This window comes from Lithobates pipiens, unplaced genomic scaffold (assembly GCF_037356315.1).
Source record: "Lithobates pipiens isolate NorthernLeopardFrog02 unplaced genomic scaffold, aLitPip1_a1.2 Scaffold_35, whole genome shotgun sequence".
Taxonomy (NCBI): domain Eukaryota; kingdom Metazoa; phylum Chordata; class Amphibia; order Anura; family Ranidae; genus Lithobates; species Lithobates pipiens.
Genome location: NW_027507811.1, coordinates 11,037,214 through 11,059,373, shown reverse-complemented (window position 1 = coordinate 11,059,373; position 22,160 = coordinate 11,037,214). Strand labels below are relative to the sequence as shown.

At 44.5% G+C, this 22,160-nt stretch overlaps 2 protein-coding genes across 3 annotated transcripts in view; both read left to right on the top strand.

The window, feature by feature from the left end:
• LOC143955485 (uncharacterized) overlaps positions 1-22,160 on the top strand; it is a 337,730-nt gene that overhangs the window by 295,773 nt on the left and 19,797 nt on the right. Inside the window, exon 10 of the mRNA XM_077465524.1 lies at positions 19,403-22,015. Coding sequence (XP_077321650.1) covers positions 19,403-22,015 — 2,613 coding nt within the window. The remainder of the gene's footprint in view (positions 1-19,402; positions 22,016-22,160) is intronic.
• Positions 46-19,417, top strand: LOC143955945 (uncharacterized). 2 transcript variants are annotated; one of them, XM_077466072.1, is made up of 3 exons: positions 46-294; positions 17,700-17,921; positions 18,045-19,417. In XM_077466072.1, exons 1-3 carry the CDS (start codon positions 208-210, stop codon positions 18,249-18,251), a joined length of 516 nt encoding a protein of 171 aa, XP_077322198.1. In that variant the 5' UTR covers positions 46-207; the 3' UTR covers positions 18,252-19,417. The 2 variants fall into 2 exon arrangements, with proteins under 2 accessions (XP_077322198.1, XP_077322197.1); XM_077466071.1 differs by lacking the exon at positions 46-294 and adding an exon at positions 17,328-17,610 and having other exon boundaries at positions 18,045-19,409.

Here is a 22,160-nt window from a genome sequence, read left to right as displayed (position 1 = left end):
GAGCATAGCAGGCATATTGAAAAGGGGCAAACAAGGGCTCGGCTCGTTAGAGTTTACAATCTAAGAATATTATATATGTATATTTCTCTCCACCTTGTTGGGAGTGGAGGTGACCCCCTTCTATAAGGTCGTGTTCGTACTTCGAGACACTGCATTTCCTCTGAGCTCCACAAGGTGGTGATCTCACTTCTACCCAGACCGGAAGTGATGTCAGGTACAGACAGGAAGTTCCGGGTTAGAGGTCAGTCAGGAGGAAGTAGAGAGGAGACATTGCTGGAAATGGCAGAAAAGGAGGTAATAAGATCTTATTTTCTATTTTCACCCAGTAACCCCCCGTCATGTCCGTCCTCTTCCTCCATAGTCACTGTGACGTCTTTTATCTCCAGCAGATGATGATACACACATATATATAGTGTGGAAACCTAGATTAACCCATTCAGTATCAGAACATTTCCTCACCTATGGGGCCGCAACATTTCCTTCATTTTGGAGGTAAATTCAAGTATTTGTTCCTCTAAACAAACAAAACTGACAATAAATAGGCAAGACAATGACCATCCTGACCATACATGGCCTACAACGGGTAATTATCCACTTAAGACCCGGACCAATATGCAGCCAAAGGACCGAGCCCCTTATTGCGATTCGGCACTGCGTCGCTTTAACTGACAATTGCGCGGTCGTGCGACGTGGCTCCCAAACAAAATTGACGTCCTTTTTTTTCCCACAAATAGAGCTTTCTTTTGGTGGTATTTGATCACCTCTGCGGTTTTTATTTTTTGCGCTATAAACAAAAATAGAGCGACAATTTTGAAAAAAATTCAATATTTTTTGCTTTTTGCTATAATAAATATGCCCAAAAAATACATAAAAAAACATTTTTTTTCTCCTCAGTTTAAGCTGATACGTATTCTTCTACATATTTTTGGTTAAAAAAAAAATCACAATTAGCGATTATTGATTGGTTTGCGCAAAAGTTATAGCGTTTACAAAATAGGGGATAGTTTTATAGCATTTTTATTAATATTTTTTTTTTTTACTAGTAATGGCAGCGAACAGTGATTTTTATTGTTACTGCGACATTATGGGGGACACATCGGACATTTTTGACACATTTTTGGGACCACTGTCATTTATACAGCAATCAGTGCTATTTAAATGCACTGATTCCTGTGTAAATGACACTGGCAGTGAAGGAATTAACCACTAGGGGACAGTGTAGGGGTTGTGTGTGATGTTATGTGTTTTTTTTTTTACTGTAGGGGGGCGTGGCCTGGCATGTGATGTGACTGATCGTCTTTCCCTATAAAAGGGAACAGACGATCGGTGACAGCCACACAGGGAAGCACGGGGAGAGGTTTGTTTACACAGACCTCTCCTGGTTCTTCAGCTCTGTGACCCGATCGCGGGACACCAGCGGCAATCGGGTCTGTTGATCCCGCGGCCGCGGTCACGGAGCTCAGGACGGGGTCGGGAGCGCACCGCCGGTGGCGCGCTCCCGACCCACGGCTGGGCACTTAACCACTTCCCGACCAGCGCACGACGATGTATGTCGACAGAATGGCACAGGCAGGCATATTGGCGTACATGTACGTCCAATATTCGTTGCCGCCGTGCCATCGGGAGCGAGCCGCCGGCGGCGCGCTCCCGCGCTGGTCGGGACCCCCGTGAGTCCGGTCGCGGGACCCGCGGACTCGATCGCCGCGGGCATCCCCGCGATCGTTTCACGGAGCGGCCGAATGGAGGAAATGCTGTATAAACAACATTTTTCCATTCTGCCTAGCAACTAGTGACGCTGATCTCTGCTCCATGTGATTGGAGCAGAGATCAGTGTACACTAAATGAAAGCCCAACCCCCCCACAGTTAGTAACACACCCCTAGGAACACTTAACCCCTACACTGCCACCCACTGGTTAACCCTTTCACTGCCAGTGTCATTTACACAGGAATCACTGCATTTATATAGCAGTGATTACTGTATAAATGACAATGGTCCCAAAAATGTCCGATGGGTCCCCCACAATGTCGCAGTCACAATAAAAATCGCAGATCGCCGCCATTACTAATAAAAAAAAAAATAATAAAAAATTATTAATAAAAATGCTATAAAACTATCCCTATTTTGTAAACGCTATAACTTTTGCGCAAACCAATCAATAATCGCTTATTGCGATTTTTTTTACCAAAAATATGTAGAAGAATACATATCGGCCTAAACTGAGGGAAAAAAATGTTTTTTATATATTTTTGGGGGATATTTATTATTACAAAAAGTAAAAAATTATGCGTTTTTTTCAAAATTATCGCTCTATTTTTGTTTATAGCGCAAAAAATAAAAACCGCAGGGATGATCAAATACCACCAAAAGAAAGCTCTATTTGTGGGAAAAAAAGGACGTAAATTTTGTTTGGGAGCCACGTCGCACGACCGCGCAATTGTCAGTTAAAGCGACGCAGTGCCGAATCGCAAAAAGTGGTCTGGTCTTTGACCAGCAAATTGGTCCGGTCTGAAAGTGGTTAAAGAGCCACATACAGGTACGTGCTTGTGCCCAGCCATGCCAGCCACACAGGGAAGCACGGGGAGAGGTTTGTTTACACAGACCTCTCCTGATTCTTCAGCTCTGTGACCCGATCGCGGGACACCAGCGGCGATCGGGTCTGCTGGTCCCGTGGTCACGGAGCTCAGGACTGGGTCGGGAGCGCACCGCCGCCGGCGCGCTCCCGACCCACGGCTGGGCACTTAAAGAGCCACGTACAGGTACGTGCTTGTGCCCAGCCGTGCCATTCTGCCGATGTATATTGGCGTGAGGCGGTCCTTAAGTGGTTATTACACCACACAGGCAATCCCTTCAGGATCAGAACGTTCCTTCAGTTACGGGGATGGAACATTGTCTTAACATTTTGTTGGTGTGTCACCTTTCCCACCAATCACCTTCTCACCTCATCATGAAATGGATAAGAACTACAATCTAGTTCAAGGTTATCTGCTGCTGTTTCTAATTAAAAAGTATAAATGTGCATGCACATTAGAAGTAAACACTCTCTGAGACACGTTCAGCTCGGTTACTTCTAACTTCTGATTTATTCCTGGGCGGTGTCAATATTTTATACAGAAAGAGACGTCATTGCTATGTCATTCTAATAGGTACATCTCATTGGTTAAAATACAAGAGAAATGGAGAAACTTGATGCTTGACGTTCGGTTGAAGCTGGTTCCCTTATCTCATATGCATTCTTCTAACGCGGGGGATGTAGGGTTCAGACACCATCTTTAGTTCCAAACAGAGAGCCAATCTGTATACTACATAATAAGTAAGGAACATGTATACACATAAGCAAATAGACATTTTCTGATTATCATTATGTACATTACATTCCTTCACAGTCCATCTAAAATGGCTATTTTCTTCTGTCCCTCATCTAAAGGTCCTACTCACCTGGCCCATTCTCCTCAGCAACTCTTTTAAGCTGTATATAGAGTTAGGCAGCAACTAGTTCACTACCCCGCTCGATACAGCTAGAGAAGGGCAATCAGGTGCTATCTACCCCTATAACCCTAGAGGATTGTGAGATTATGGACAGGGAGTGACTGTAGAGGAGTGAAGGGTTTGTCATCCTCCATCATAAGAGGGTCCTCTTCTTCTTGGTGGAGAGATGTAGGTGTGCTGTTGTTTACAGCCTTGCTCATTAATTTCTTTACGAAAGGTAGAATACAGCATACAATCGGGGCTAAAAGAACCAGGATTATTAGTACCGTTACCCCTATCTGGGCGAGCACCTTCTGCCACCCACTCATCCAGCTAAAATATTGATCCCATGGGTCTGTAATACCGGAGTTCTTCTTCAACTCCAATGTCAAATCTTCTAATTTCTTTATAGCTAAAGTTACTTTACCATTTGGGCCGGTATTATCAGGAATGTAGGTGCAACAGGTTCCCGTTTTTCCTATCATTTTACAGACACTTCCTTTCTCAGCTAACACCATGTCTAAGGCCATCCGGTTTGGGAATGTCATGTAGGAAGTGGGGGGTAACTGGTCAGCAATTCCCTGGAGGGCATCTTTAGTGCAATTCACGAATCTTTGTTGGTTGTAGTTTATGTAATTGACCCAATCTACATTCTTGTTTACATTTATTATGGGGATCAAAGACTCAAAACCAGCTTTTACCTGATCCCTGGCTTTGAATTCATCAGGGACCCCCCCTTGGCCTATGACATGTACAAATGAGGGTCAAAGCTTCCGGAGAGAGCTGCTCGCTTCCTCCTCTGACTGTGTGCTGGGTCAGTGTATGTATCAGGAGTATCTTCTGCTAGGATATGGAGGGACATAATGACCTTTTCAAGGGCACATTCACAGGTCCAGATTCCCTCTAATCTGGACCTATGTTCCAACCAACTGCCCCTCCCAGGAACCACAATTCTGTCCCCAGTAACTGCCTGTAAAACACACATATATATCCTTACCATCAGGGATATCACTGTACCAATGGCATTGCCATGAAAGAGTCAAACGGACAAGGTACTATGTCACAGTAATCAAAGGTAAAGGTGGTCACATGTGTACCTGAAGAGTTATACCAAAATGTAATTATGTTATCATTTTTTTGTGATGGCCACCTCCTGGGCCTCCCCTCTAGACCAAACAGAAAAAGGATATGCAGCATGGTCGTCATGAAGTGGGCGGGATCTTGTCCTCGGGGGTGGAGCTTTCTTGCAGTGGGAGGCGTGTATTCAGGTATTCTTCCCGGCCAATTCGTCTGAGGTGGCTGTGGTCAGCAAAACTTGCAATGGACCATCATATCTGGGTTCAAGAGAATGTTTTCTCACAAATGTATTTACCAGCCCCCAATCTCCAGGCAGTAGTTGGTGTGTTCCTGTATCTAATTCAGGATCTGGAATGGAAGAAAACACCTGGACATTCATTTGGGTTAATTCTCGTGATAATGCGGTTATATAATTAGTCAACACATCAGATTGTAACTGTAACTGTTGTGGGAGTAACAGCCAAGTCTGGGGCTGAACCAAACAAAATTTCATAAGAGGATAGAGCATGTTTCCCCCGGGGAGTGTGTCTGACACTGAACGGGGCAATGGGCAAACTGTCTGGCCAACTCATGTTAGTCTCTTGGGCCATCTTTAACATCCTGTTTTTTAGCGTACCATTCATCCTTTCTACCTTTCCGCTACTTTGAGGGTGGTAAGGAGTGTGTAGAGCCAACTGAACCCCCAGTGCTGCCCAAATCTCTTTTGTAAGGGTTGCTGTGAAGGCTGGGCCTGATCGCTCTCTATCACCTCTGGTACCTCAAATCTACATACTATCTCACTCAATAGTTTCTTAGCTGTGGTCCTGGCAGTCATGTCCACCTTCACTAGGGCGTATTCAAATCTGTCACTCCTTGGCATTTGTGAGTGATCAATTTGTATCCTCTGGAAGGGGTATAGAGCTTTTGCCAAGTGCTTCTTCTGTGCCTTTTCTGTATGTTTTGGGTTACATTTGTCGCAGATAGTGCATGATCTGCAGAAGTTGTTGGTCAATGTAGTAACTCCTGGAGCTACATAGTTCTTGATAAGAGAGTTCATAGTCTTTGTCAAGTGGGCAGCTCCATTTGCCCATTGCACCATGGCTGGGTACATACTCCTGGCTAGACAAGGCTTCTTGTTGCACTCGAATAGTCCATCTCTGAGAGTTGCTCCTCTCCGTTTTCCAGATTTCCTTCTCATCCGGACTTGCTGCTTCCAGAAATTCTTTCAGATAAACTCTGTCCACTGGGTGAGTCTGTAGGATAAGCACAGGTTGGTCTTCTTCTACCACCCTGCTGTCTATTTCCCGTGGACCACTGGCTGTCTGTTTGGCAGCTGAATCGGCTAGATGATTGCCTCGAGCTTCCTTCGAGTTGAGTTTGTTGTGTGCTTTACTTTTAGAATAGTCACTTGGGTTGGGAGAAGCAGGGCGTCCATCAAGTCCTTGATGGCTGAGTTGTGTTTCACAGGTGTTCCTGCAGCCATCAGGAACCCTCTGTCCTTCCAGATAACACCAAAATCATGGGCAACGCTGAAAGCATATCTTGAGTCCATATGAATGTTGGCTCTTTTTCCCTTTGCCAATTTACATGCTGTAGTAAGTGCTTGCAGCTCTGCCACCTGTGCAGACATCACCGGTGGTAAGGTTTCAGTTTGAAGAACCAAGGTTTCAGTGGTGACCTGGATCCTGCAGCCACATTAGTTTGATGCAGTCATGGGATGACAAGTCAAGACTCAACTCCTCCTCCTTTCCCCCCTCGAGAAGTGGAAGAAGGGTGGTAGTGTTCAATGTTTGACAATGTAATAGAGTAATGCCGTCCAGTAGGAGGGAACACAGGAGTCTCAAGTGTCTGGCAGTGGACGGATGTTTCGGCTGGATCTTGGTTGAGTATGGGAGCAATGTCATGGGGAACAAGCAGAACGAAACAGTGTCCGAAGTTTTGTCAAACAAGGCTTGTGCAGCAAAGACAGCTTGCAGACTCCAATGGGCCTCATCTTGCTATCGTATCCAGCCGACATGAATAATATCTTATGGGGCGTAGGCAGGTGCCATGTGGTTGGGTGAGTACACCTGCAGCATGTCCCAGACATTCGGATACAAAGGGCTTGAATGTTTTGTCGTAGTCTGGGAGCCCTAGTGCCAGAGATGGCACGCTTAAGGGCCTAAAAGTTGGATATTGCTTCAGGAGACATCTGGAAGGGGTCTGATTTCAGAGCATTATACAAAGGTTGCATCAGTAGGGAGCCTTCTGGAATCCATACTCTGCAATAGAAAATTAGTCCAAGGAAAGCATGAGGGGCTTCTGGCCTTGTGGCAGTGGGACGTCAGAGATTGCTTTCACCCTGTCTTCAGGGAGGTGTCTTGTCCCATGGGACAAGACAGTGTCCAAGGAAAATGACAGATGTTGAGCACCACTGCAATTTGGGCTTTGAGGCTTTGCAACCCTGTTTGGCAAGATAGCACAACAGGCTTTCTGAGGTGACTTCGACAGTGGGTAAGTCAGCTGCACAGAGGAGAAAGCCATCAACCTATTGGAGGAGAGTCACTTCCGGGCAATCATCTTGTTATGTGTCAAGGATGATAGCCATAGCTTTTGCAAACTGGCTTGGAGAGTTCTGTGCCCCTTGTGGCATAACTGTCTAGGTATGTTGTTGTTTTTTCATGGGTGAATGCAAAAGGTACCAGCAGGAGGGGTGAGGGTGGACACTGAAGAGAGCGTTTGCAAGGTCCACCACTGTGAGGTACTTTGCAGTCAGGGACACCCCCGCAAGTAGCTGGTTCTCTTTTAGGGATTCTCTTCTTCCTAGAGAACAGAGATGTGTTGCATGGAGATGCGCAGGGTATCAGGGCTCCATTTGACACGAGGGCCTTGACATGCTTCGAAATAGCTGCAGATTGGGCTAACTTTAAGGGGGGGGTATTGTGGTTTCGGGGCAATGATGCGCCCTCTTTGAACTTGACTGAAACTGGTGGCACCTTTAAGTGACAGTTGTCTTCCAGTCCTGTGGATCATAGGCATGCAAGGATTCTGTCAAGTACTTCCTGCGGTATTGAACTTGAAGTTATTGCTTCATGAAGTTTCATCAGGAGAGGCAGAGAACACAAAGCAGATGAGTCTTCTAAGGATAGGGGACCAAGCCTTTATGAGTCTATCATGATACTTCTCCACAGACTCCACGTTATCTTGGGCAATATCTTGGGTTATGATAGTCTGATCTGCCAATTTCTCTTTTGCCCAGTCGCGGAGTTGTGCACAGAACTCCACGCCTGAGGTGTAGGAAGTGGCACTTGTTAGGCAGGCATCATTGAAGGCCATCTGCATGACCGGCCAAAAGACATGTCCTGCTTTAATTTGGCATAGGCTGAGCAAGTCTCTCCAGCTAGCTGAGTAAGTATCTTGTATCTGCACTATCCTGCGGTAGAAGGACATTGAATATTTCTCCAGGTCAGGCAGACTTGTCACTAAGGTCGCTGCGTGTGATGGGGTAAAAGCGACATACATCACCGGTGCCCCTTCTGGTAACGGAGACTGGTGTTGGGGCAGGGTAGGGGCACTGTTCCTTCTGGTTACCAGCATATGTTTGAGATCCTCTTGGAACTGTGAGTCCGGAGCTGGATTGAGGGTTAAATCAGTGGATGGCCTTGCTGCCTGTTGTTGGTCTTCCCAATCGGACGCTTCTTCATCATTAACATATCCGGCTTGTGAAGGTAGTGCTTCCGTATTTATGGAAGACAGGTGTACGGTAGGAACCATCCTGGTTTAAGACAGGAAGAACTGGTTATAGGCCGTGGTTTGGCCTAGCGGGTGTACAAAGATGGTCGCCGGGCAGAAGTGCACTGAGCTGGGTCTGAAGTGAGAGCCTGGGTGCACCAAGATGGCCGCAATCGAGAGTTGTCACAGTGAGTTGTGCTTGGGTTGGGGTGGTGAGAAGGGAGTGTACGTAAGGCGGATGGCAGGGATGTCCCTCTCCTTTGTTCCAGTTTTTTGTATATGGGGGCGGTACAGGCACATTATCAACTCTGTGATACACATACATAGTACAATTGGCATCTTTCTTGATTTCCTCTTCTATCCAACCCTCTTTGTGCAATGCCCTTGCCGTCCTGTACCAAGCTTCTGCCACATCCAATAAGCCATTATCACACAGAGCGCCCCTTTGTTCTCTTATCAGCACACGCCATTCCTCTGCTTGTAGTCTAGCAACACAGTCTTTCAAATCACAAACCTTCGCTATTTTGGACAACCTTTTAACTGCTTCACTGCTCTCTCTCCTCTTCACAATATCACAAGCTAGCATTCCTTTCTCCGGCTTAGTGTTTTTCTGACCCATCTCCCCCTCCTCTCTTTGGGCCTCCCAACACGTAACCAAGGTCTTTAACTCTGTCCTGCTCACCTACAGCAGTCTTGGCTGACGGTTTGAGGGACGAGTGAGGACAACTGCTAGCTTGATAACCCTCTTGCATGGTTCTGTTGTATCTCTTCGAGGGTCTGCCCAAACCCCCCTTTCACCGGGTAATCTACGTTTAATCTCAAAACTTGCACGTCAGGGGTGGTGGGGAGCAGTGGCTTATGGCCCAACAGATCCTTCAGGTAGCCACCTTCTCTCACCTTCACCAACCCCCAACCCTCCTCGTGTATGGAAAACAGTAATCCACAAATACACTCAGGACAAGATGTTACACCTGCCAGTCTTTGAACTGCAAAGCTCTGGCAGCTGAGATAACCCTCGGGAGCAGCTCACCTGAGTTGCAAGATTGCCAAATTCCAGCAAGTCTTCATTCAGACTGCCAAATTCCAGCAGCTGAGAAAAACCTCAGGAGCAGCTCACCTGAGTTGCAAGATTGCCAAATTCCAGCAAGTCTTCATTCAGACTGCCAAATTCCAGCAGCTGAGAAAAACCTCAGGAGCAGCTCACCTGAGTTGCAAGATTGCCAAATTCCAGCAAGTCTTCATTCAGACTGCCAAATTCCAGCAGCTGAGAAAAACCTCAGGAGCAGCTCACCTGAGTTGCAAGATTGCCAAATTCCAGCAAGTCTTCATTCAGACTGCCAAATTCCAGCAGCTGAGAAAAACCTCAGGAGAAGCTCACCTAAGAAAACCATTTATCCCCCCTGACGGTTTTCCCGAGTCTGGCTCGGGGTGGAATTTTTGTACCATTAGCGGTAACCCCGAGCCAGACTCGGGACCGCGTCGCTGGATCCAGGAGGAGGTTTACTTACCTTCTCCCTCGGATCCAGCGTTGTCTCCCTGCTGTACGAGCGAGCCGTGTCTCGCTCACTCGATCTATCGTGGAGCTGATCTCCGTTCCCTGCCAGTGTTGCGACGCACGGGGACGGAGATCGGCGCCAAATTCAAAAAGTGAAACACACAGTATACATACAGTATAATGTAATCTTACAGATTACATTGCTGTATGTAATTATTTCACATCCCCTTTGTCCCTAGTGTTCTGCCCAGTGTCCTGCATGCAGTTTTATATTATAAAAACTGTTCTTTATGCCTGGAAACTGGAGATTGTCCATAGCAACCAAAACTGTCCCTTTACATCAAAAATGGTTTTAGACCAGCTAGAAAATAGCGATAATAAATTAGAATCACTCGCAGAATTAAGGGATAGCGATTTGTGGGGAGATCCGTCATCAAATATTGAAAAGTAATGACAGTGACAATTCTGCAACTGAGCAAATTTCAGTGTTTTTTGATTTGATTACATTATTGAATAATTTTTATTATTGTTATATTATTATTTGGTACAATTATTTATAGTTATTTATTATATCATAATTTATGATTTCATTTTTCAAACTTTATTATACCCGGGATGTCTGCTAGACTCTGGTTTGGACAGATTTAAGAGAGTTATTCCTAAGAATTACAGGACTACAATATAAAACGCCAAATTTTCATGCAAAATAATTGTACCGCTTTTAGCACCTAAAATCCGAAATAATCGTACCGCCAGCGAGGTTAAAGCGGAGGTCCACCCTAAAGTGGACCTTCCGCTCATCGGAACCCTCCCCCCCTCCGGCACCACAATTGGCACCTTTCAGGGGGGAGGGGGGTGCAGATACCTGTACAGTACAGGTATCTGCACCCACTTCCGGGATAGCTCTCTGCGGAAAGGGGCGTAGATTACGCCCCTTTCTGCAAGTGCCCGCCCCTTTCCGCAAGTGCCCCGCTGCCTGCTGGGAAACATACAGATCCCAGAGGCAGCGGGGACCGTCCTTATTGCGCAGCGCAACTCGCGCATGCGCAGTAGGGAACCGGGAAATGAAGCCGAAAGGCTCCATTTCCTGATTCCCATACCCAAGATGGCGGCGGCAGGACCCGAGAGACGATCTAGAGATCGGCTTCGGGTGCCGACATCGCGGGCGCGCTGGACAGGTAAGTGTCACTATTTTAAAAGTCAGCAGCTGCAGTATTTGTAGCTGCTGGCTTTTAAAAAAAAAAAAAAAACGCGGAGTCCCGGCGGACTCCCGCTTTAAAGACATTTGCAAGGCTGCCAAATTCCAGCAAGTCTTCATTCAGACTGCCAAATTCCAGCAGCTGAGAAAACCCTCAGAGGTCCTACACAGTCAACCCCGAGTAACCTGTCTATAAACAGCTGCAGAATTCCATCCCACCGCTAGAGGCAGAATCTAGGGGTGAGGATGGAAACACACCTGCAGCTGCACTTTCAGTCTGCTGATTTGCAGTCCTTCAGAATGACAGACACTGAACAGATAATACAGCAGAAAACCATTGGCAGGTTCGTTAAAACAGCCCCAGGCGAGAAATAAGTTGCCTGCCTCTTTGGACAATCTAAAGGAGCCAACGAGACAAAATCAACCGGCCCAATCAGAGAAGTCGTACAGTGGTAAGGATAAATATGCTTACCGTACTGTTTAGGGCTGTGCGCTTAACCCCCTTGCTCTGATTTGGCCAGCTGTTTGGTCCTGGAATGCGGTCTCTAGGGCTGCAACTAACAATTATTTTCATAATTGATTAGTTGGCCAATTATTGTTTCGATTAATCGGTTAATAACCTTAAAAAAAGGTGTGGTGTCTAATTTGGTTAATATGTAAAGTTTAAAAAAAGGCAATTTATTCTTAAATATCTCTATATACAGTGGTAAATATAAATAACCAACTATATGGTTAGGGAGCAAAATATCGTATCCACTCTGAGAATAACAGACAGAAGAGATATACTGTATATATTAGAGGGGATATATACTGTATATATTAGAGGGGATATATACTGTATATACTATTAGAGGAGATATACTGTATATACTATTAGAAGAGATGTACTGTATATACTATTATAGGCTATATACTATTATTGGAGAGATATAATGTATATACTAGAGAGATATACTGTATATATTAGAAGAGATGTACTGCATATACTATTATAGGCTATATACTATTATTGGAGAGATATAATGTATATACTAGAGAGATATACTGTATATATTAGAAGAGATGTACTGTATATACTATTAGAGAGGATACCGTATATACTCGAGTATAGGCCGACCCGAATATAAGCCGAGGCCCCCAATTTACCCCCAAAAAAACTGGCAAACTTATTGACTCGTGTATAAGCCGAGGGTGAGACATGCCTGTCCATCCCTGTGTGTGTGTCCGTCCATCCCTGTGTGTCCGTCCATCCCTGTGTGTCCGTCCATCCCTGTGTGTCCGTCCATCCCTGTGTGTGTGTCCGTCCATCCCTGTGTGTGTGTCCGTCCATCCCTGTGTGTCCGTCCATCCCTGTGTGTGTGTCCGTCCATCCCTGTGTGTCCGTCCATCCCTGTGTGTGTGTCCGTCCATCCCTGTGTGTCCGTCCATCCCTGTGTGTCCGTCCATCCCTGTGTGTCCGTCCATCCCTGTGTGTCCGTCCATCCATCCCTGTGTGTGTGTGTGTCCATCCATCCATCCATCCCTGTGTGTGTGTGTCTCCATCCATCCATCCATCCATCCCTGTGTGTGTGTGTCTCCATCCATCCATCCATCCCTGTGTGTGTGTGTGTCTCCATCCGTGTGTGTGTGTGTGTCTCCATCCGTGTGTGTGTGTGTGTGTGTGTGTGTGTGTGTGTGTGTGTGTCCAGCCTACCTGTGTCCCGAGCCTTTGTCCCGAGCCTCCGTCCCGTGCCTTGCCTCCGTCCCGTGCCGTGCCTTGCCGCCGTGCCTTGCCTCCGTCCCGTGTCGTGCCTTGCCTTGCCTCCGTCCCGTCCCGTGCCGTGCCTTGCCTTGCCTCCGTCCCGTCCCGTGCCGTGCCTTCCCTTGCCTCCGTCCCGTGCCCTCTTCGTCGGCGGCCATTGTAAAATTCAAAAGCCTCCGCCTTCGCCTGTGATAGGCGGAACACTGAATTTCCCAGCAGCCTGTGTTCCGCCTATCACGGACATCGTATCATCCTCGTCCGTAGTACGAGGATGATACGATGTCCGTGATAGGCGGAACACAGGCTGCTGGGAAATTCAGTGTTCCGCCTATCACAGGCGAAGGCGGAGCCGGAGGCGCGGCTTTTGAATTATAGAATGGCCGCTGTCTGTCTGCTCGACACGCTGATCGAGCGGGCAGACAGCGATGACTCGAGTATAAGCCGAGGGGGGCACTTTCAGCCTCAAAAAAGAGGCTGAAAATCTCGGCTTATACTCGAGTATATACGGTATACTGTATATGTTATTAGAGGGGATATACTGTATATGTTATTAGAGGGGATATACTGTATATACTATTATAGGCTATATACTATTAGAGGAGATATACTGTATATACTATTAGAGGAGAGAGATACTATTAAAGGGTCAATCTGGTAAATATCATCAGACTCATTAACTTTAACCCCATTTTGTTACTGGCCCGATTAATCGATTATGAAAATATTAATCGATTAATTTAATAATCGATTAGTTGTCGATTAATCGATTAAATGTTTCAGCCCTAGCGGTCTCCCTTTGATTGCAGCCTGGAGCCCCCACGTTGTCAGCGCCAGTTGAAATAGATAAGAACTACAATCTAGTTCAAGGTTATCTGCTGCTGTTTCTAATTAAAATGTATAAATGTGCATGCACATTAGAAGTAAACACTCTCTGAGACACTTCATATAAAATATATACATAAAAAAATAGATAAAACTTCAAAGAGTCCACAGTTTAAATATATATATATATATAGCAGCGCTCAATATACAAAATCTTATTCAGATGTTTGTTCATATGTGCTCTTGAAAGACTGGTGATAGTGTCCAATGCGTGAAGAGAAGAAAAGAGATCAAAACCACTTTCCACCTGGCGTTTTTCCACCTTATGTGCTCTCCAAATACAAACCCCCCAAGGGGATGCACTCACCAGAAAATCAAGGATGCATGAGCCTTCAATATACCAAACCACTGAGTTCTTTAGTCGTGGGAAATCAAAGATATAGGAGCCTTCAAAACTTTAAATTCAATGGTCGCTTGATGTCACCATAATAGGATGGTCCAAAGCTCATAAAGGAGACAAGATCATACTGACATAGCGTGATACTGTTTAAAAACCTTTATTATAGACCCCCCATACAAAATAAGCGTACCAAATATATTCAAACAAATCGCATAGGATAAGTGTACTGTGCCTGAGTTACTCGTGGTGAGCCCCTTCGGTTACCGCGAACGACCGCTCTGTACGTTCGGCTTACTTCCTGGTACCTTGGTTGGTTCACGAACGAGTCACTGGAACGCACACGAAACTTCCGGTGTGTGTTACGCCCTGACGCGTTTCGTCATTTCCGACTTCGTCTCGAGGGAGTAACACACCACGCCGGAAGATGATAAATATACACACCGGGAACCAATGAAAGCAGGTATTCACTGAGAGTGGCAAGGGCCAAAACCCGCCCAGACTAACCTATTGTGATCTGGATTTCTCGTCACTCTGCAGTCACCATAAAACACAATCACTGGACCCGATGTGTAACTAAATAACATACAATTAATACGATCTCACAAATGTATATGTGTACACGAAGATCATAGTAAAACCAAGTTAACAGGACCATGCCTATCAGCATGCCAATAGAATAACAAATAAAACCATAATCCGTTATATGTAAAAATTCCTTAACATATAAATATATAATTTCTTAACATATACATATATAAAAACCAATAAGTAAAAACATCAATGCTTAATACCTGTATCGCAATATGCCTTATACCTACATATATAGATATATGTGCCAATTAGTGTCCTCTATCTAGCTCATGAGATGATCTAATTTTATTCGATATGGGGCATGCTTAATCAATGAGGTAAAAATTAACAAACCGTGAAATGAATGAAAATAAAAATAAAAATATAAATATAAAGTAAAAATAAAAAAATAAAAATAAAATAAACATAAAAATAAAATGTGAAATAAAAATAAAAATAAAATAAACATAAAAATAAACATAAAAATAAAAATGAAAATAAAATAAAAATACAAATAAAAATAAAAATAAATAAAAATAAAAATAAAAATAAAATAAAATAAAATAAAAATGAAAATAAATAAATAAAATTAAGATAAAGATAAAATAAAAAAGGAGAAAGAAAAAGAAAAAAGAATAAATGAAAAAATGAATGAATGAATGAAAAATAAATAAATAATAATACATGAAACTAATAATATCTACAGGAGACATTCAGTTAGAAGCTTAAGTATCACTGATGAAACAATTTATATCCAATTCAATGTTTAAACCCTTTGGATTTAAAACGTCCGTTAAAAATATCCAATGGGTTTCTTGTTTTGACAATTCGCGAACTCTATTAATTCCCCTCCAATAGGGTTTAACCTGTTCAATCCCCCAAAAACGCAATTCCGTTGGATCTCTATCATGATGGAGATCAAAATGCAGGGATACATTATGATCTTTGTAACCTATCTTAATGTTATGTATGTGTTCTGCTATCCTAACTTTTAATTTTCTCTTTGTTCTCCCAATGTACATTAGGCCGCATGGGCACATAAGGGCATACACAACATGAGTGCTATTACATGTGATGAATTGCTTCAGGGTGAATTCCATGTTATTCGAGGTAGAAGTAAATTTAACAAGGTTTCTGGTAGGGTTCCTAATTTCCCGACATGCTTTGCACTTACGACAGGCAAAGAAACCATTTTTTTCCCAGAATGTACGAGGAGGAGCCCGTGGATCTATAACTTTTTTTATTATTTTGTCACCGAAACTCGTCGCTTTCCGATAAATAAATTGTGGTCGAATCGGCAGTGCTGGATTCAACTTTTTATCTAGTAAAAGAACAGGCCAATGTTTTTTAAAAATATTTTCCACTTCTTTGTATTGTATGTGGAAATTAGAGATAAAACCCCATTCTTTATTGTTTATAGGGTTTATTCTCTTATTATCTACCGTTGATGGCAACCCTAGATGTTGTTCTTGTAGACATTCTGTTCTTGGGATCTGCCCCACATCCTCAATAATTTTTTGCATGTCTTGGGGATTATACCCTCTGGTAATAAATTTATTACTCAGAACAGTGGCCTGAGATACATAATTATCGAATGAATGGTACAATTCCTGCGGACCCTCATTATTTGGCCCTTAGGAATATTCCGTAGCCAATTTGGATGGTGTCCACTAGATATGGGCAGATAGCTGTTCCGGTCAGTTTTCTTAAAGAAAACTTTTGTTTCAAGCTTGTCTCCCTTACGATATACAGTCACATCTAGGAAATTGATCTCATTTTTATTAGAATCTGAGGACAAAACAATATTATGACTATTATTATTCAAATTACTGAGAAAACCATCTAATTGGGCTTGGTTACCATTCCAGATAAAGAACAGGTCATCTATGTACCGTTTGTAAAAAAGTAATTCCATGGGTCTATTATTAAAAATAACCTTATCCTCCCACTCTGACATGAAAAGGTTAGCTATGCTCGGTGCAAACTTTGCCCCCATAGCTACACCTCTTTTTTGTAGATAAAATTCTCCATTATACCAAAAGTAATTGTGATTTAGACAAAAGTCTAAAGCATCTCTCAAAAAAACTTTCTGGGCATGAGGGAGATCATCCCTTTGACATAGTGCCCAGTTTAGTGCCAATAAAGCGTCATCGTGCTGGATGATGGAATATAAGGATGATACATCCGCTGTTACCAAAAGAATATTATCTTTGGCTTTAAGGTCTACTACATCTATAAGGTTTAGGAAGCTTTTCGTATCTTTCAGATATGCCTTAGTGCAAATAACGCTTTTCTGTAAAAAGGTGTCGAGATATTGGCCCAATCTAGATGAGACACGTTCAGATCGGTTACTTCAAACTTCTGGTTTATTTCTGGGCGGTGTCAATATTTTATACAGAAAGATACGTCATTGCTATGTCAGTCTAATTGGTACATCTTATTGGTTAAAATACAAGAGAAATGGAGAAACTTGATGCTTGAAGTTCGGTTGAAGCTGGTTCTCTTATCTCATATGCATTCTTCTAATGCGTGGGATGTAGGGTATAGACGCCATCTTAACTCTGAACGGAGAAGTCAATCTGTATACTACATAATAAGTAAGGAGTTGCATAGAAACGTATACACATAAGCAAATAGACATTTTTTGATTATCATTATGTACATTACATTCCTTCACAATCAGGCTATACTAACGGACTATATGACTTTTATTAGTAGTGGGGGATGGGAATATGTATATCTTTATTTTAGAAGATTCAAATAGGAAGAAAGAGGGAAAATATAATTTGTAGAAAGAATGTCCTGAAAACAAATTTTTCCATATTGATCCAAGTCTCAGATACTCATTCACACCATCCCCCACCATGATCAGGTAGATGGGTAACAATCACTGATAGGATTTATACACAAACATGTTTGTTAGAACAAATGTTTTATTATATATTCAGAGTGGAAATATCGGGGATGACAATATTGTTGTTAAATAAGAGTAAAAAGAGGAGGATGAGGAGTATGGTGTGAGGAAGCAGCTTTCTGAAGGACATCATGAGGGAGAAATCAAGTAACAAAAACCCACCAGAGAGATGTCCCCGTCCTCTGTATTCCCGGGATTCCACACAGGAAGGTCACACCATCCCCCACCATCATCAGGTAGATGAGGAACAATCACTGATAGTATCATTAGGATCTGTACATTATCTGCATTGTTACCATTGATGTCATTTTTATTATATATTCAGAGTGGAAACCTGAGAGATCCTAAAGTTGATGCTCAAGAAGAGTTTAAAATGGCGGATGAGCAGTATAGGGCGATGAAGGAGTTTTTTGAAGGAAACGCAGATCTGTATAAGGATGTCATGATGGGACCACATAATACCAGAAACCCACCAGAGAGATGTCCCCGTCCTCTGTATTCCCGGGATTCCACACAGGAAGATCACACCATCCCCCACTGTTACAAGGTTGGTGGGACGGAGAATCTAGAACATTCACTTACAGGGACAATGTGTGGATTTTTTATGTGATGTCACAATATTAAAGCTCTTATCTTACAGATGATATTCTCTCTCATTTTCTTGGTTTAGAGTGGAGATCCAATGGATATAGAATTTGAGGTGAAATCAGAAGAAGAAGAAGAGAGGTATGTGAGGGATGATCAGCAGTCTATGGAGGAGGATGGAATAACGGGGACATTTATAGAGGAGGACACTCCTACAGAGATCAGCACAGGTGGGTCATTAACACTAAATACATTCCTCCACCCATACTGCTCACTGATTGGTCCAGAGTAGGGCGGGGGCTGGGTGATATCAGCCTGTAATCCCCTGGTCACTTTCCTGAGTTGTGTTCCCCGTCCTGTATTCCTGGATTTCTCTCCGATAATCTTCCTTCTCTGTGCTGCCGACACAATTTATGTATCTAGACTGGATTTATGGAGATTCTGGGGATCAGCAAAATGTTGACTCTCACTATAGGCATTGCTCAACCTAGGCACCAGTGGCATGTGTCTTGGGTCTTCTGCCCCATGCCAGGGTATAGCAGGATCTCTATTTTTGCAATTCTTCTGGGGTCACTTGCTCTGTTTTCTTTCCTTGCTGTTCCCGGGTGGAGGGATATGTCTGTATAGTCTCAGACCCAAGTCACTGAGTGCAGTCTCAGGAGATGGGAGGAGCGGTGTGGGACCTCTGCAACTTGTCTCCAGTAATCATTTAAGCTTCCACTGATTACTGAACACCAATATTATGAATCCTGACCCTTCACTATATAATATAGATTATATATTACATCCTCCTGACCCCTTCACTATATACTTTATATTGTACATTACATAATTCTGATACTATATAGTCCTATCTGTTGTATCTTATACAATATGTTGTACATTACATACTCCTGACTTCTCCTCTCTCCCCTCCCCCCACTGCTATATATACACATAATATGTATTCTCTTTTGTTACACCCATTTCCTACCAGCTGGACATTTTATATCGGATGATGTGATTGGAGCACAGACTTTTACATGGTGATAATAATGTGATAACATCCTCAGACTTTGGACCCTTAAACAGAAAGTGATAATGGGGGAGGAGTCAATAACCCCAATGATGGGGGTCTTCAGGATCAGTCCAGTCTTCATCTTGGTTGTCCTCCCCCCATCCTCACTCTCTGACCTCTGGTGGGGCTCAGCCCCGCTGTTATTCATGACTAAATCATGGACTAAATAAGGAAGTGCAGGACTTCTTGTGTTGGGAAGATGACAATGAGTGATAGAGGGGGAGGGGACACTCGTCCTATAATCCCCTCATCACTGTCACTCCTATAGAAGACAGTTCTCGTTGTTTCCTCACTCTCTGACTAAGGTCCATGAATAAAGAAATGATCTGGTAGGAGATCAGAGGATCCATTTACTAGTTACCTTGAGGGGGGAATTGTAAGATCCTCAGAGACAAAGCTGCCTGATGTGGGCGGAGTCCTGGTTTAGGGGAACCAATCAGCTGATGTCTAGTAATAATCTTTGTATTTCTATTTTAGTAGATGGACGGGAGATGAGGAAAACCTCAGAGGATTGTCTCACTTTGTCTCCAGACTGTAAAGTAGAAGATGAGGACATCACACAGTATAGTCCAGGAGAAAACCCGACTACCTCAAATGTCCATCCGGCACCACACAGTGTAGATGGACCATCGTATTCCTCTTATCCTGAGGAACCTCAGACTGTGCGGGACGGTGCCGGACCATCGTATTCCTCTGATCCCGAGGAACCTCAGACTGTGCGGGACGGTGCCGGACCATCGTATTCCTCTTATCCTGAGGAACCTCAGACTGTGCGGGATGGTGCCGGACCATCGTATTCCTCTTATCCTGAGGAACCTCAGACTGTGCGGGACGGTGCCGGACCATCGTATTCCTCTTATCCTGAGGAACCTCAGACTGTGCGGGACGGTGCCGGACCATCGTATTCCTCTTATCCTGAGGAACCTCAGACTGTGCGGGACGGTGCCGGACCATCGTATTCCTCTTATCCCGAGGAACCTCAGACTGTGCGGGACGGTGCCGGACCATCGTATTCCTCTTATCCTGAGGAACCTCAGACTGTGCGGGACGGTGCCGGACCATCGTATTCCTCTTATCCCGAGGAACCTCAGACTGTGCGGGACGGTGCCGGACCATCGTATTCCTCTTATCCCGAGGAACCTCAGACTGTGCGGGACGGTGCCGGACCATCGTATTCCTCTTATCCCGAGGAACCTCAGACTGTGCGGGACGGTGCCGGACCATCGTATTCCTCTTATCCTGAGGAACCTCAGACTGTGCGGGACGGTGCCGGACCATCGTATTCCTCTTATCCTGAGGAACCTCAGACTGTGCGGGACGGTGCCGGACCATCGTATTCCTCTTATCCTGAGGAACCTCAGACTGTGCGGGACGGTGCCGGACCATCGTATTCCTCTTATCCCGAGGAACCTCAGACTGTGCGGGACGGTGCCGGACCATCGTATTCCTCTTATCCTGAGGAACCTCAGACTGTGCGGGACGGTGCCGGACCATCGTATTCCTCTTATCCGGAGGAACCTCAGACTGTGCGGGACGGTGCCGGACCATCGTATTCCTCTTATCCCGAGGAACCTCAGACTGTGCGGGACGGTGCCGGACCATCGTATTCCTCTTATCCCGAGGAACCTCAGACTGTGCGGGACGGTGCCGGACCATCGTATTCCTCTTATCCTGAGGAACCTCAGACTGTGCGGGACGGTGCCGTCCTTCCAACAGATAAGAGGTTTTCCTGTACTGAGTGCGGGAAGAGTTTCCATTCTAAATCTAGTCTTAATAAGCATAAGAAATGTCATGCAGGTGAGAAGCCACATTCCTGTTCTGAGTGCGGGAAATGTTTTTCAGCGAAGTCGCTTCTTCTCAGACATCAGAGATCTCACACGGGTGAGAAGCCGTATTCCTGTCCTGAGTGCGGCAAATGTTTTTCAGTTGAGTCGCGTCTTCTCAAACATCAGAGATCTCACACGGGTGAGAAGCCGTATTGCTGTCCTAAATGCGGGAAATGTTTTTCATTGAAGTCGAATCTTGACAGACATCAGATGTCGCACACGGGTGAGAAGCCGTATTGTTGTCCTGAGTGTGGAAAATGTTTTCCAGAAAAGTCCAATCTTTCCAATCATCAGAGATTACACACGGGGGATAAGCCATATTCCTGTCCTGAGTGCGGGAAATGCTTTCCAGTTAAGGCGCGTCTTCTCAAACATCAGATGTCGCACACGGATGAGAAGCCGTATTCCTGTCCTGAGTGCGGGAAATGTTTTTCAGTTAAGGCCAGTCTTTCCTATCATCAGAGATCACACACGGGTGAAAAGCCGTATTCCTGTTCTGAGTGTGGGAAATGTTTTTCAGCAAAGTGGTATCTTTACACACATCAGAGGTATCACACAGGTGAGAAGCCGTATTCTTGTCCTGAGTGTGGGAAATGTTTTGTAAGGAAATCAGAACTACTCAGACATCAGGGATCTCACACGGGTGAGAAGCCATATTCCTGTTCTGAGTGCGGGAAAGGTTTTTTAGATAAGTCCAGTCATTCCTATCATCAGAAATCACACACGGGTGAGAAGCCGTATTCCTGTCCTGAGTGTGGGAAATGTTATTTAGTCAAGTCGCTTCTTCTCAAACATCAGAGGTCACACACGGGGGAGAAGCCGTATTCCTGTCCTGAGTGTGGGAAATGTTTTTCACTGAAGTCCCATCTTGACACGCATCAGAGATCTCACACGGGGGAGAAGCCGTATTCCTGTCCTGAGTGCGGGAAATGTTTTTCAGTGAAGTCCAATCTTGACACCCATCAGAGATCTCACAGGGGGGAGAAGCCGTATTCCTGTCCTGAGTGCGGGAAATGTTTTTCAATTAAGACGCATCTTGACATACATCAGAGGTCGCACACGGGGGAGAAGCCATATTCCTGTCCTGAGTGCGGAAAATGCTTTTCGAGTAAGTCACATTGTGACAGACATCAGCGATTACACACGAGGGAGAAGCTCCTTCCCTGTCCTGAGTGAGGGAATTGTTCCTCACTGAAGTCCTGTCTTCCTGTACATCAGGGGGTCCCACACAACCCTCGAGGTGTATTAGTGAGTGCGGGAAATGTCTTGTATATGAATGTTGCTGGACATGTGGGGAAGAAGCACACCCTGATATACA

What these genes read in the sequence shown, in the direction of transcription:
- LOC143955945 (XM_077466071.1), top strand. Translation starts at nt 17,506, where the DNA reads ATGAGGGAGAAATCAAGTAACAAAAACCCACCAGAGAGATGTCCCCGT. An exon ending in CCATCCCCCACCATCATCAG is followed by an intron (nt 17,611 to 17,699) that starts GTAGATGAGGAA and finishes TTATATATTCAG; the next exon opens with AGTGGAAACCTGAGAGATCC. An exon ending in CCATCCCCCACTGTTACAAG is followed by an intron (nt 17,922 to 18,044) that starts GTTGGTGGGACG and finishes TTCTTGGTTTAG; the next exon opens with AGTGGAGATCCAATGGATAT.